Raw genomic sequence first — 13,284 nt, forward strand, 5'->3', positions numbered from 1 at the left:
TCCCCGTGCCCCGCCCTGCAAGGCCAGGGAGAAGCCTCTGGAATCCCAGGGGAGCCGCGCTGGGGACCAAGCTCCCATCCTGGGCGCCCTGCCGGGCTCTGGGGGAACCAGACGCCCCGTGACGCCCACGAGGGCAGCCCAAGGAAACAGGCCACCCTCCCCAGGCCAGGCGCTCCTGTGCGCCCCCACCCCTGGGTCTGTCCTGGGAAACCCGGGGACTCATCTCAAGCAGTGTCTGAACCAGGAGGTTTGCCTGGTCACAGCTGGGAAACAGGTCTGGGGGAGGGGGCGGGCGGGGCGGGGCCAGGAGGAACTGGGCGGGGCCATGCAGAACAGAGAGTGACCAGGGCAGATTGGGCGTGGCCATGGAGGACAGGGCGTGGCCTTGGTGGGCGGGGTCATGGCAGAGTGGGCGGGACCAGGTGGAACTGGGCGGGGCCAAACTCGGGGCTGTAATTGACCTGGACCTTGGACCTTGGCCACTTCTTGGGCTTCTCCCACTTGCAGCGGGAGGGATGGGATCGTTGACCTCCAGATTCCTTCTGGCTAAAACTCGACGTTCTCAGGAAGAGGCGCCCTGCAGGGCGGGGGTGTCGGTGGGGGGGAGCAGGGCTGGAGGGGTGGCTGGGATGGGGGGGACCCCCACACCTGACGGGGCGGGTCAGCTCGGGGTGGGCAGCAGAGGGAGGGAAGAGGAAGGGCGGGGCGGTCCCCCTGCGCCCGCCCCTGGCCCAGCCCCGCCGGGCCCAGCCCGGCCCAGCCCCGCCGGCCGGTCACTCTCGGCGCCTCCCGCGCCCTGCCCGCGCCCTGCCCCGCGCCCCGCGTCCAGCCCCGCGCCCCCGCCCGCCGCCCTCCTGCGCTGCCCGCGCCCGCGCCCCTGCCCAGGGCATGGCCCGCCCGGGGGCCGCCGCGCTGGCGCTGGCCCTGGCGCTCCTGGAGGTGACCCTGCCCGGGGCCCGCGCCCGGGACGCAGCCCTGGACGAGCCCGACTACTCGCTGCAGGAGACCTGGAGCCCGGAGCACTACGACGCGCAGCCCGAGCCCGAGCCCGAGCCCGAGCGGGGCCCGCCGCCCGCGGGGCCCGGGGAGGAGCCGCGGCCGCCCAGGAAGGCCACCCCGCCCCAGAGAGCGCCCAGGAGGGAGAAGCCGGCCGCCGAGCCGCCTCCCGAAGGTGGGTGACTGCCCGGGCCCACCTGGCCGTGCGCTCCGCCCAGGGGCGCGCTGGCTCCCGGCGTCCGGAGCCCCCGCGGCCGCCCCGCCCCTCCCCAGGCTCTGCGCTGCGCACCCCCCGCTAAGCCCCCAGGTGCTCCTGCAGGGCAGGGGTTAGAGGTCAGAGACTTTCCCCCTCTGGGTAGCTGCCGGGCTCTCTCACGCCAACTCTGACTTGGAAACTTCCCCGGCCTGGCCGCTGCCCGCTGCCCGCTGCCCGCTGCCCAGCCTCCCGTCCCTGCCCGCTTCCCTCACCCCGGGCGAGAATTCCCGAGCTGGCCCCAGGGCAGGGCTGGCCATGGCTGGCAGGGTTGGCTTTTGGCGTGGGGCTGCTCTGGGGAGAGCTCAGACACATCACCAGGCCGGTGTCCCCTCGCGCCTCCTCCCTCCAGCTTTCTGGGGTCCCGGGAGAGGAGAGGGGCTGCCCAGGTTGGCAGCCCTGGGCAGGAGCAGCGCGCTTTGGACTGTGCCCACGGAGAGGACGAGGGCGAGGAGGGGGATGATGCTGTGAAAGGCCCCGCTGCCAGCCAGGAGGGGCACCCTGAGCTCCACACGCATCCCTGCTCACCCCTTCCCTCTTTGATTGTTGTCGATGGGCACTGAGCCCCGAGCACCAATCCGGGCAGCTCATTATCAGCATCTTTGTCCACTCTGTGTGACCTGGGCTCCCTCTTCCTTGTCCAGAATGTTTTCTGCTATGCTATCAGTGAGCCCGTATCAGTGAGCTGAGGTCTGGGGGTTCAGGACCCGGGAGGGGAGTGGCCGCTCTTGGTCCCTGGACCCTGGATGGCCTTGAGAGATAAGGAGGCACCTCAGCTCCCACCTGGGCATCACCACCTGGGTTTGGTGACGTTGCCTTGTTGCTCAGGAAGGTCAGCGGTCAGGGACGGGGCCGCACAGGGGTTCAGGTGCCCCTTAACCTGTGGATGGCTGAAGGGTCTGGGGGATGGGTCCGGCCGTGTTTTGGGGTGAGTTCATTCCCCTCATAGTGAATGAGCCGTGATGTGAGTTGGGGATCCTGAACTGGACTCTGCGGGGGTCACTGCTCCGAGGGGCTCTTTGGGGTCAAGGGTGTGAGCACGTGCTGGCGTGGGGACAGGGCACTGTGCCACCCTGCCCTTGTCCGCTTGTCCAGGGGCCCAAGGGCTGGATGATCCTGCCCCCACCCTCACCCCGTCCCTCCCCTCTCCGTCAGACGCTGAGGTTCCGACAGGCTGGTGACTGCTCCGTCTCTCTCACTCTCAGGCTTGGAAAATCCTCCTGGGTTTTTTCGGCTCAGCCTTTTGGGGTTAGAATAAAATTTGCGTGTGGTCAGCCAAGGGCTTGGTATGTCAGTGGGTGATCGGGAGGGGGCGCCTTCACTGTTTCCCGGGGAGCTGCAGGGGACGGGGAGTCTGAATGTGCCCTTCGCCTGCAGAGCTGGGGTTCAGGGCCCCCCAGGACCCTGTGGCGTATGGTCTGTTTCCCGGTGTATGCACGGTGTGCACCAGAAATCCCAAGCATCCCCGGCCATCCCCTGCTTGTGAGTGGTGCGTTTGGCCAGTCCTTCCGGGAACTGCTGGGCTCGGCTGCCGGGGGAGGGTCTGGGGGTCCAGGGAGCGCGTGACCAAAGGTGGATTCACAGACAGGAGGGGGAGGTTTGGGAAAGTATCCACAGGTGTGCTGAGCACTGAGTTTCTGCTCCCCCTGTGAAGTGTGTGTGTGTGTGTGTGTGTGTGTGTGTGTGTGTGTGTGTGTGTGTGTGTGCCGGGGGGGGGTTGCGGGGGTGCTTGGAAGTACCAGATTCAGTTCTGAGCTCTCCAGGAGAGCCAAGCAGTGACTCAGAGGCGAGTTTGTAGAGCACCTCGAACTGTGGCAAGCCAAGAATGACAGTTAGCATCAGCGTTCAACGCCCGTGCCTCGACCCCTCCTCCTCCCCGTGCTGTTTCTCCTCCTTTTCTTTCATTTGGCCGCCCTACCCCCCCGCCGAGGCCCCCAGGCTCCCCCACCAGAGACTGAGCCCAGAATGGGCCCTGGTGGGGGAGACAGTGACACTCTGTGCTGTGCCCGGTGCTGTGGCTGAGGGCTAGCGTGACGTAGCAGCAGAAGCCCTGGCCGGGGGAAAGAAGGCTGGGCCTCGGCGGGAGAGTTCCATGCTGATCCCAGGGTCCGGGTGGGAGCTCTCTCTCATACAGGTGCCTTCTAGGCACCGCTGGCACTCACCTGAACTCTGAAGGAGTTAGAGAGAAAAGGCTGGGAGGCAAGAGCATTCGACTCTGGGGATGATAAATTCATTTCCAAAAAGCTTATGTTGGTGGGGCTCAATGAAAGATGAAAGCAAAATTGCACCTTTAGTTCCATTAATGCTTGGAGACCTTAGATGGTGTGTGTGTGTGTGTGTGTGTGTGTGTGTGTGTGTGTGTGTGTGTGTGTGTAATCTTAGCCCAGTACTGAAGTCACTTTTTAAATTTTGCTTTAGTTTTTTTTTTCCTTTTCATCTTTAAGTGATAGCACAGCGGATAGGGCATTTGCCTTGCACGCGGCCGACCTGGGTTCGATTCCTCCGTCCCTCTCGGATCACCCAGCAAGCCACCAAGAATACCCCGCCCACACGGCAGAGCCTGGCAAGCTACCTGTGGCGTATTTGATATGCCAAAAACAGTAACAAGTCTCACAACGGAGACATTACTGGGTGCCCGTTCGAGCAAATCGATGAACAACGGGATGACAGTGCTACAGCGCATCTTTAAAAAACAATTTTTGTTGAGTTAAAGACCTGTGATTTTGCAGCTGAGATCTCGGGTTTCAGAGTCTTTGAGCCTGGCTTGCTCCCCCACCCCCTCCCACGTTGCCATATAACCAACCCCCGTCACTGCCCTTTCTCATCTTCTTCCTTCCCTCTTTGGTTTCTTTTGTCGCTGTCCTTCTCCTCCGGAGCCCTGGGGTCAGGGGTGATCTGGGCGCCCTCCTTTGGTACATTACACTTCCCCGTCCAGTGCTCTGCACACACAGGTAAGTGAGACAATCCTGTTTGTCTTCCTTTCCCTGCTTCCTTCACTCGGCATGGTGTCGTCTAGTTACAAACCCTGACGTCATCTTCAAAAGTAATACTCTGGGTTTACTTGGAAACAAAGGAGCAGCAACAATGCCAAGAAGGGCCTGCATGGGATTCCCCTGGGCCCTCACCAGGTGCCCTCAGCCGCCCCTGCCTGCAGGTGCCCAGCCCAGGGAGCGGCCGGCGCGGGCACCGTGGGTCCTGGAGCTTCCTCTCCTCCGCGATGGCAGCTGGCACAGAGTCCCGAGGATTAATGCAGATGTGGCATAAACTTACCCTCCTGGTCAAGATCTTGCTAAAAAGGGTCTCTTGTCAGTCGTTTGGACGATTCCGGAGCCAATGGGCTGCGTCTTTGGTACCCGGAAAGAGCCAATGGGCTGCGTCCTGGGTCCTGGTAGAGTCAATGGGCTGCGTCCTTGGTACCGGGAAAAGCCAATAGGCTGCATCCTTGGGCTGGAAGAGCCAATAGGCTGCGTCCTTGGGCTGGAAGAGCCAATGGGCTGCGTCCTTGGTCTTGGAAGAGCCAATGGGCTGCGTCCTTGGTCTTGGAAGAGCCAATGGGCTGCGTCCTTGGGCTGGAAGAGCCAATGGGCTGTGTCCTTGGTCTTGGAAGAGCCAATGGGCTGCGTCCTTGGTCCTAGACTAACCAATGGGCTGTGTCCTTGGTAGTGGGAAGAAGTCAATGGGCTGCTTCCTTGACACTAGGAAAGAGTCAGAGGGTGGCATATATGACGCAGGGAAGGCACTGCCAGGCGTTCTGTATGTCTCGGGTATCTGAGTTGTGGGTGACGGGGATGGCTCAAGGCTTTAGAACCTCTTCAATGTGCAGTTTTTGCTGTTTCTGAACATGAAACCTGCGGGGTGGATGCAGGGCCCTAGGGTGGGTAGTTGCGAACAGTCTGGCACCACCCTTGAAAGAGAGCCTTGAGGGGCAAAAAAGGTCTGAACAAATGCAGGAAAAATCACACTCTATCACCTCCCCCTTGGAGATCACATGTCAACTTCCAAAGGAGGCGGTGAGGGGAGAGCTGGGGGCCGCAGTGAGGGGAGAGCTGGGGGCTGCAGTGAGCCGGGAGCTGGGGGCTGCAGTGAGGGGGGCAGGATTCAGCAGTGAGCCGGGAGCTGGGGGTCGCAGTGTACTGTAGTCACCCCCATTGCCCTCCGCCAGCCTCCCCCATGGTGAAGATGGCAGTCGTGGCATCTGGGCAGGCGTGGTAGGGGGCTGTCCTGTGTACTTGGGACTTAGCGGCATCTCTAGTCCCAACCCACCCGTGGCACCTTTCCCCTGATGTCACAAGCTGCGTGTCTCCGACTTTGCCAGATGTCCCCTCTGGGTTGAGAATCCCTGCCCCATGACAGCAGGCGGAGCATGTGGACACAAAACCGTTAGCCAGGGGCAGGAGAGAGCACCGAGGGGAGGGCGCGTGCCTGTGCACGGCCAGCCCAGGTTGGCTCCCCAGCATCGCAGATCCCCTGGGCTCCTGCGGGCGCAGTTCCTGAGCACAGAGACGAGAGGATGCCCTGAGCACCGGCAGGGCTGGCCCCAAAGCCAAAAAAGAGAAAACAGTCCCATTGGGCGGCGAGGAAGGACAGGGTTGTCACTTGCCTGCATGCAGCTGACCGCAGTTTCGCAAGCACCCCCTTGTGTGACCCCCGAGATCTTCAAGCCCCCTCAGATGTGTCCCTGGAGATCCCTGATGGCCAGGGATGACGGCCACCACCGCATGGCCAGGGCATCCCTGGCACAGCAGGGCTGGCACGAGCACCACAGCCTCGGGTCCGATAGGCTGAGAATCACCCCCAGGCCTTCTGCGTTCCACAAAATCAAACCAACGCTGTGAGCTGCAGCCAGGCCCCATCTTTCACCAGTTCTTACCCCTGGCCTGTGAATGGGTAGGTGTGAGTGGGTGTGTACGTATGCGTGAGTGCCGTATGTGTGTGTGTTTGTGTGTGTGTGTGTGCATGGCTGAATGTGTGTGTCCATGTGTATGCGAGTGTGTATCCATGGGGTTGTGTCCATGAATGGTGTATGTGTGTGTTTGTGCAGTTGTCTGTATATGACAGGGCGGGGGTCCTTGCCCACCATCAGGATACAAGACCTGAAACCATTCTCAAGCTAAGGCAGCACCCAGGGGGTGATATCCCGCTGCGTCCTGGTGCACCTTGCTCCTTCCCTCCAGAGTGGGGAGAACACGCCACTCGCTGTGCCTGTCTCGAGGCAGCCCTGAGCCACAGTCCCGGGCCGTGGCATCTGCACAGTGGGCCAGGAGCCATGCCCGCGGAGAGCCTGTGCCAGGGCTGGCAAGGCTGCACTCTGTGCTGTGTGGTGCCCCAGCGCGGGGGCAGAGAAGCGGAGTTGCTGTGTGGACAAAGCCCTTTCTGTGCCGTGCCTGCCGGCCCGTTGCTGGAAAGCTCTTTTTCCAGCTTCGTTTTCCTGTCTTCAGGGCGCCTTGCGGCGTTTGGCCTGTGGGTGGAAACGCCGTTTCTCCGGGCGGAGCGGGAGGGGGAGGACGTGTGGAGGCACTTGGTCAGTATTTCTTTTTTTTTTTTTTCTTTTTGGGTCACACCCAGCGATGCACAGGGGTTACTCCTGGTTCTACACTCAGGAATTACTCCTGGCGGTGCTCAAGGGACCATATGGGATGCTGGGATTCGAACCCCACTCGGCCGCGTGCAAGGCAAACGTCCTACCCGCTGTGCTATCACTCCAGCCCCAGACTTGGTCAGTATTTCTGTGCGCGTGGTCAGGGCAAGCCCACGGCTGCTGCCGCTCACCTCAGCAGACAGGTGGTCTCTGGGCCGACACTTGGCACCTGAAATGATCTCTCCAGGTGAACCCTCAGGAGTCCAGGCGAAGGTTGCGTTAGAGAAGCTGCTGGTTCCACGACCGTGCACGGGCGACTCTCTCAGACACCAGCTCTTTCCAAAATGCTTTCCAAGGACAGGCCTGGCTGGTGTGGCCCCCGCCTAGGTCCCGGTCCCCGAACCCAGAGTCTGTGTGGAAAAAGGTGGAGAGGAATCCCATTTGGGGCTCAGTGCTGGGGTTGGAACAACTTTCACGGGAACCAGGGGTGCCTGGCCTCTGGCCCTGGGCTTTGGGGTGCGGAGTTTCCCCTCTGGGTGTCCCTGAGCAGAAACGAAGCCTGAGCTTTCAGACTTGGCATCTCCAGCAAAAGCCCTGGCACCCGTGAGCCTGCCAGCCCCTGCCCCCTCCCCATGCTTGGGGCTAGTCCCTGGTCAGGGCACTGGGTAGCCTCCTTGCCTGGCAGTCACCTGTCCGCGCACCTGGGCAGCCGCTTACCGGAAGGGCACAATGCTGACGCGGCGTTTGTTGAAGACTCAGATGTCAGAGTGTCATGGACATGTGGATCCGTGGTTTGCTGAAATTGGCCAGGGGTTCAGAAAACCCAGGGGTGGGGATCCGGCTACACCCCAGCCAGCAGAGAGAGTCTGATGGGGGTCGTGGGCTTAGGTCAGGTCCATGTGGTCTTGGGGTCTGGCCCTGGGGTGCCTCTGGGTCGGCTGCCCGCGGCCCGTGTGTGTGTGTGTGTGTGTGTGTGTGTGTGTGTGTGTGTGTGTGTGTGTGTGTTGCGAGGTCCTGGAGAGCCAAGAGAGCTGGAGGCCCCTCCTCCCTGGGTCTCTGGGGTCCGAGTCTGGTCCGGTCCTGGGTGCTCTGGCTCTGTGTCCCTCCATCGCTTCTCCATACGGGCTGCGTGGCACCTCTTCCTGCCCACACTGCCCCCATGACGAGCACAGCCACTGGCCGAAGCTTCTGGTGCCGTCTCTGTAAATGGCAGGGGGGGCTCGCCTGACCCCAGAGAAAGCCAAGTGCTGTGAGGCCCCACCGGTCACACGGGCACTGTGAGAGGAGCCCGTGAACCTTGGTCCAGTCTTTCTGCGCTGTGTGAAACGACAGAGAAGGGGGCTGGGCCCGTCCCTGCCATGGCCTGGGCGAGCCGTGAGGGCAGAGAGAAGGCTCTGCTCCCGCAGTAAGGGCATTTGGATCCTCTTAAGTGTTTCATTTTTTGAAAATTTTTTTCTTGTAAACTGGGATGAATCCTGAATTTTTTCTAGGGCTTTTTTTCTTAAAAAAAAAAAAATGGCGGGGGGGCCCTGGAGCAATAGCATAGCGGGTAGGGCGTTTGCCTTGCACGCGGCCGACTCGGGTTCGAATCCCAGCATCCTATATGGTCCCCTGAGTACTGCCAGGAGTAATTCCTGAGTGTAGAACCAGGAGTAACCCCTGTGTATCGCCAGGTGTGACCCAAAAAGCAAAAAAAAGAAAAGAAAGAAAAGAGGGGGCTGGAGTGATAGCCCAGTGAGAAGGGCGTTTGCCTTGCATGTGGCCAACCCAGGTTTGATTCCCAGCATCCTATATGGTCCCTCGAACACCGTCAGGAGTAATTCCTGAGTGCAGGGCCAGGAGGAACCCCTGAGCATTGCCGGATGTGACCCCCTCAAAAAAAAAGAGGGGGGGCACGTCCAGGGATGCACAGGGCTTCCTCCTGACTCTGCACTCAGCAGTTGCCTCTGGTGGGCTCGGGAGACCATATAGGACGCTGGGGATTGAACCCAGGTCAGCCGCATGCAAGGCCCAGCCCTCCCCGCTGAACTATTGCTCCGCTATTGCTAGCCCTAGCCCTAACTTCTAGGGCTTCCCGAAGGAGTGTTTCCAGGTTTCTCCTCCTGACTGGCGTTGGCGAGTAGTTTGGGTAGTTCTCCTCCAAGCCCAAGTAGGCCGGAGCGCAGGGAGCTTGCCGTTGTGCTGTTGCTCCAACGTGGCACGCCTGCCCCCGGGAGCTCCTTGGAGCAGCAGGGAGAACCTGAGGTCTTGCCGAGATCCCCGGCTTGTGTCTATTTTAATCCCTCGTTCCCCCCCATCCCGTTCTGTCAAGGACTTACACTCCCGCCTTACACGGACTGATTCCACCTCGGGACTGAGGCTGGTTCTGTAAATAATCGGACAAATCAGCTTGGAAGTTGTGGAACTTCTTAGAAAGCTCCGGAGGCTGGGGTTGGCATGATGGTGGGTGGGAAAGGTGCTTGGCGTGTGATCAACCCGGGTTTGACCCCCAGCATCACAGATGGTCCCTGAGCACAGCCAACAGCAAGACCAGCAGTAAACCCTGGGCATTACTGGGGTATTACTGGGCCCTGTTAGGTGTCAGAGGTCTCGGTGGAAATGCCAAGAGGCCGCAGTCTGAGCTCAGCTGCTGACCGAGCACAGAGGCAGGGCAGAATTTTCTGTGTTTTACTCGCACACCAAAACATATTCATACGAGGGATTCAGTGCCGAGGGTTCACACGTCTAAGAGACGTGGAACTCCCACGCCCTCCAGGAGAGGGTTCAAACCCTGTGCCCTTCTGCTTATGTGCCTGCTGCGTGCCCGGGTGCCCCCTGCCAGGGGCATCCCCCGGCCGTGAGCCAGCAAGCAGAGCCACAGAAGCGAACCAGAGCAGTGAACGCGTCTTCCATGGCCTTGAACCCTCCTCGTTCTCTGTGGCCGGATGTCTGGGCGTTTGTGCCCACGGCGTGCGGTTCTGGCGTGTTTATCTCACTCGGTTATAAACTCGGGGCCCTGAGGCACAAAATGAAGTCTGGCTTTCCAAAAGGGGCTGGCGGTGGCCCCCAAACAGAACAACAGCAAAACCGTTTCTCCGCAGTAGGTCCTGGGTGAAGGGAGAGTCTGGGAGGGCCCTGAGGGGGACGCGGCCGAGCCCCTCGGGCTCTTCCCTGCCGTGCGGTTGCTCTCTCCCAGCCTCCAGGACCCATTCGGCAGGAAACGGCTGCCTGGGGCCGAGCACCCACCTGGGAACTGGGAGAGGCAGCGCCAGGAAAGCGGCGTGCAGAGCCGCGTCCCCCTCCCAGCCACCCGCCCCGGCCGCTGCAGGCCCTCGGGGTGGTGGCCCACTCGTGTCTCCCTTTGGTTTGACTGTGGACAGGCGGGCAGGACAGGTGCCGGCCCGGAGGTGCAGGAAGGTTGCAAAGCCCAGCTCTAGAGAGTGACTTCCCCCGATCCGAGAGTCCCCAGGAAAAGCCAGATCGGGTTATTTTGGCAAGAGGCAGTCTGGTTTGCCTCAAGGTTCTGAGAGAGGGGATGAAACCGGGCCAAAGATCTTATTAGACCTGGACACTGGCCCTGCCCAAAGCTCAAAGATTGGGACGGTGTCCTCGGTTTACCCTCCCAAAGCCTCACCCTTAACGGTGCCCTCAGTTTACCCTCCCCAAAGCCTCGCCCCTAGTTTAAGTCTGTAGATAGGTCGACACGCGCTCACGAGGAGGTTGTTACCCACCGTCCGCAGCCCACCCTGCCTCCCAGCCCTTTCCTTTGATGCTATGGACCAGATGCAGCCATGGAGGCCTTCTGCCGGCCTGCTGGGGTGTCGCCAAGGAAGCTGGTTCTTGCAGCCAGAGTGATAGTACGGCTGGCAGGGCGTTTGCCTTGCATGCGGCTAACCCAGGTTCGATCCCTGGCATCCCCTATGGGACCCCGAGCACCACCAGGAGTAATTCCTGAGTGCAGAGCCAGGAATAACCCCTGAGCATCGCTGGGTGTGACCCAAAAAGCAAAAAAATAAAAAAATAATAAAAAATAAAAGCTGGTCTTGACCCGGCAAAAACCAGCAAACGCATGCCACGGTCTCCTTGCCTTGGCCACCAGCAGCTGTCCCCTGTGCCCTGGGGCCCTGATGGGACCCCAGCTTCTGCGGGGAAGTGGGCACAGAGGACAGCAGGGTGGCTGGTGCCTCCCAGGGAAGATGGCGCGGGCTGGGGAGGGGCGAGGAGTGAGGGGTTCACTGGCCTGTGGTCTCAGCTGCAGCCTCTGTGGAGAGGACTCGGGAGACGGTGCTCCCCAGGGAGCCCCTCACCACCCCCTACTGAGCCAGCCCCCGGGAGTCACCCGCCCCCAGCCCCGATTCCTGTTCCCTCAGAGGCTTGACGGGCTCAGAACCGAAAAGCGTCAGGCGGCTGCTCCTGGCGTTCGGGCCCTTCCGAGCCGCCACCCGCCGGCCCTGGGGTGCGCCCCACTTCTGTTTAGACTTTGTTTGTTTGCTCGCCAGAGTCCTGGCTCTCCGCAGATGTTCTCAAGCTGCTCTGACGGCTTGTCCCGAGGCCGCCGGCCGCTTTTCCCGAGAAGCCGTCCTCTCCGGCCGCTCCTTAGCAAGAGGCAGGCAGGGCCCCCGGCTGGCCCGGTCCCGGAGGTGTGCAGATACGGGGTGGGGGGACGCTGGGGCTTCCGTGGGGGGGACAGCGGCAGAGCCCCTGTGTCTCCGGGGGAGGGCGGCGGCTCCTCGACGCGCGTGTGCGCAGGGGGGAGAGACATAGTTTCTCTCTGCGGGAAACATTCTCCTTCTCACCATCGACCGGAATAGAACAGACATGTGGCCGCGCTGGCTGGTGACTCTGCTGCTTTGAAGGCAGCTGTGTCTGTCACGCAGCCCAGAGGGAGAAGCTGATTGGGTGCTGGCCGCCCCGGGCCCCGCTCACCGCTCGGCGCCAGCCTGCCCTCACACACCTTGTGCCCGCCTTCCTGCCCTGGCAGACGGAGCCCCGCAAGGGTCTAGAGGTGGCCGGAGTCCGTGGCCTGGGGGGTGGGCTGGGGGCTTCCCTCCCATCCCAGCCAGTGTCCGAGTCTGTCGAAGGGCCTTTAGGACGAGTGTCCTGCCTCCCCAGGAACGGCCGAGTGGACAAGTGGACGGTTGGGGGCGAGGTGGGTCATCCTCCAGCAATAGGAGGGCGCAGTGCCCGGGCGGGGATTTTGTTCACTTTCCTGACCCGGGGCGGGGGTTGCCATGAGCACTGGAGGTGGGAGCATACCCTTATACACGCGAGCAGAGTGCTCACGGCACCCCCTTGCCTTCTTGTTTCGCTGCTGGGGCAGGGCTGAGGGAGGTGGAGGGGACTCGCAGGGGTGTACCTGGTGGTAGAGCAGGGTCCGGGCGTGGCCTCCCACCTGCACAGACGTGGGGCTGCGGGCGTCCTCCGGGGCAGGGGTGTGGGCGCCTGTCTGCTGCCATTCGTGGGTCCCGTGGGGACTCAGAGCCTGGGCGGGAGCACCCCTGCCCCAAAGCTGGGGCTGTCTGGACCCCCCAGGCCCAAGGGCACGAGGTGGGGTGTGAGGAGAAGGGGCAGGGGGGAGGCCAGCACATGCGGAGTCGGGGGTGAGGCGGTCAGCAGGGCAGGAGCAGAGGGAGCGCAGAGGTGGGGGTGGGCGGGCGGGCGGAGTCCCGGGCTCCCAGGAGGCGCCCCTTCCTTCGGGGGTGGGGCATGACCCCCTCTCCTGGCGTCGGAGCCTGGAGGTCGCCCCTCACCTGCTCGCTGTGAGGGCGACAGTGACCCCTTTCTCGGGAGCTGGCTTTCCCGCGGCTCACGGGACCCGGCTTCCTCTAACCGGGCCCCCCACCCCACCGAGGCAGGTGTGGGTGTGGGGGGCGGGTGCTGCCTGGCTGGTGTTGCCCCAGCCCCGGGGGAGGGTCGCGTGGTGCCCGTAAGGCAGTGGGGACCACCCCTCTCCTCCTGCCTCTCGGTAACAGCGGTAACAGCAGAGGCGCGAGGACCAAGAGCCCAGAGAGGGCGGCCTTCGACGCCGCCAGCGCCCCTGCGGCCCCCGAGGGGGTCACCAGGGATGGCGAGTGGTGGCCTCTGCCCCGTCCTGCTGCCCCAGGGAGGATGCGGCGGCCTGGGGAGCACGGGGAGCAGCGCCCAGGCGGGACCCCCAGCGGTGCCCGTGCGTGAGGGGCCGGGCCCGGCTGTGGCAGCCCCCATGTGAGTGAGAGGGTGCCGAGGCCGCGCGGGGCAGAAGTCGCGCAGCCGTGGGTGACGGTGCCTGGCGCCCGGCCTCCCTCCGTCAGGGAGACGCTCACTTCCGTTCCCCCGGGGCTCGGCTTGTGCTTCCATCCGCCGTGACGGAGATTCGTCTCCAGCACAGGGACTGGAGGCCAGATGGCCTGTCCGACCCGCTGCCTGCAGCCAGCCCTTCTGGGATTCCCCGCACGGCCCTCCCCGCAGCCCCCCAGAGCCGTCCTTGTTCCCTTTCCCG

The 13,284-nt window shown here is 62.5% G+C and overlaps 1 protein-coding gene across 1 annotated transcript in view; it reads left to right on the forward strand.

Annotated features, from left to right (window-relative positions):
• The first annotated feature begins 845 nt into the window (after positions 1–845).
• CPXM2 (carboxypeptidase X, M14 family member 2) overlaps positions 846–13,284 on the forward strand; it is a 68,592-nt gene continuing 56,153 nt past the window's right edge. The window contains exon 1 of the mRNA XM_055119011.1: positions 846–1,171. Within this exon, the coding sequence (XP_054974986.1) occupies positions 889–1,171 (283 nt within the window). The 5' untranslated portion in view covers positions 846–888. The remainder of the gene's footprint in view (positions 1,172–13,284) is intronic.

Source organism: Sorex araneus, chromosome 11 (assembly GCF_027595985.1).
Source record: "Sorex araneus isolate mSorAra2 chromosome 11, mSorAra2.pri, whole genome shotgun sequence".
NCBI lineage: Eukaryota > Metazoa > Chordata > Mammalia > Eulipotyphla > Soricidae > Sorex > Sorex araneus.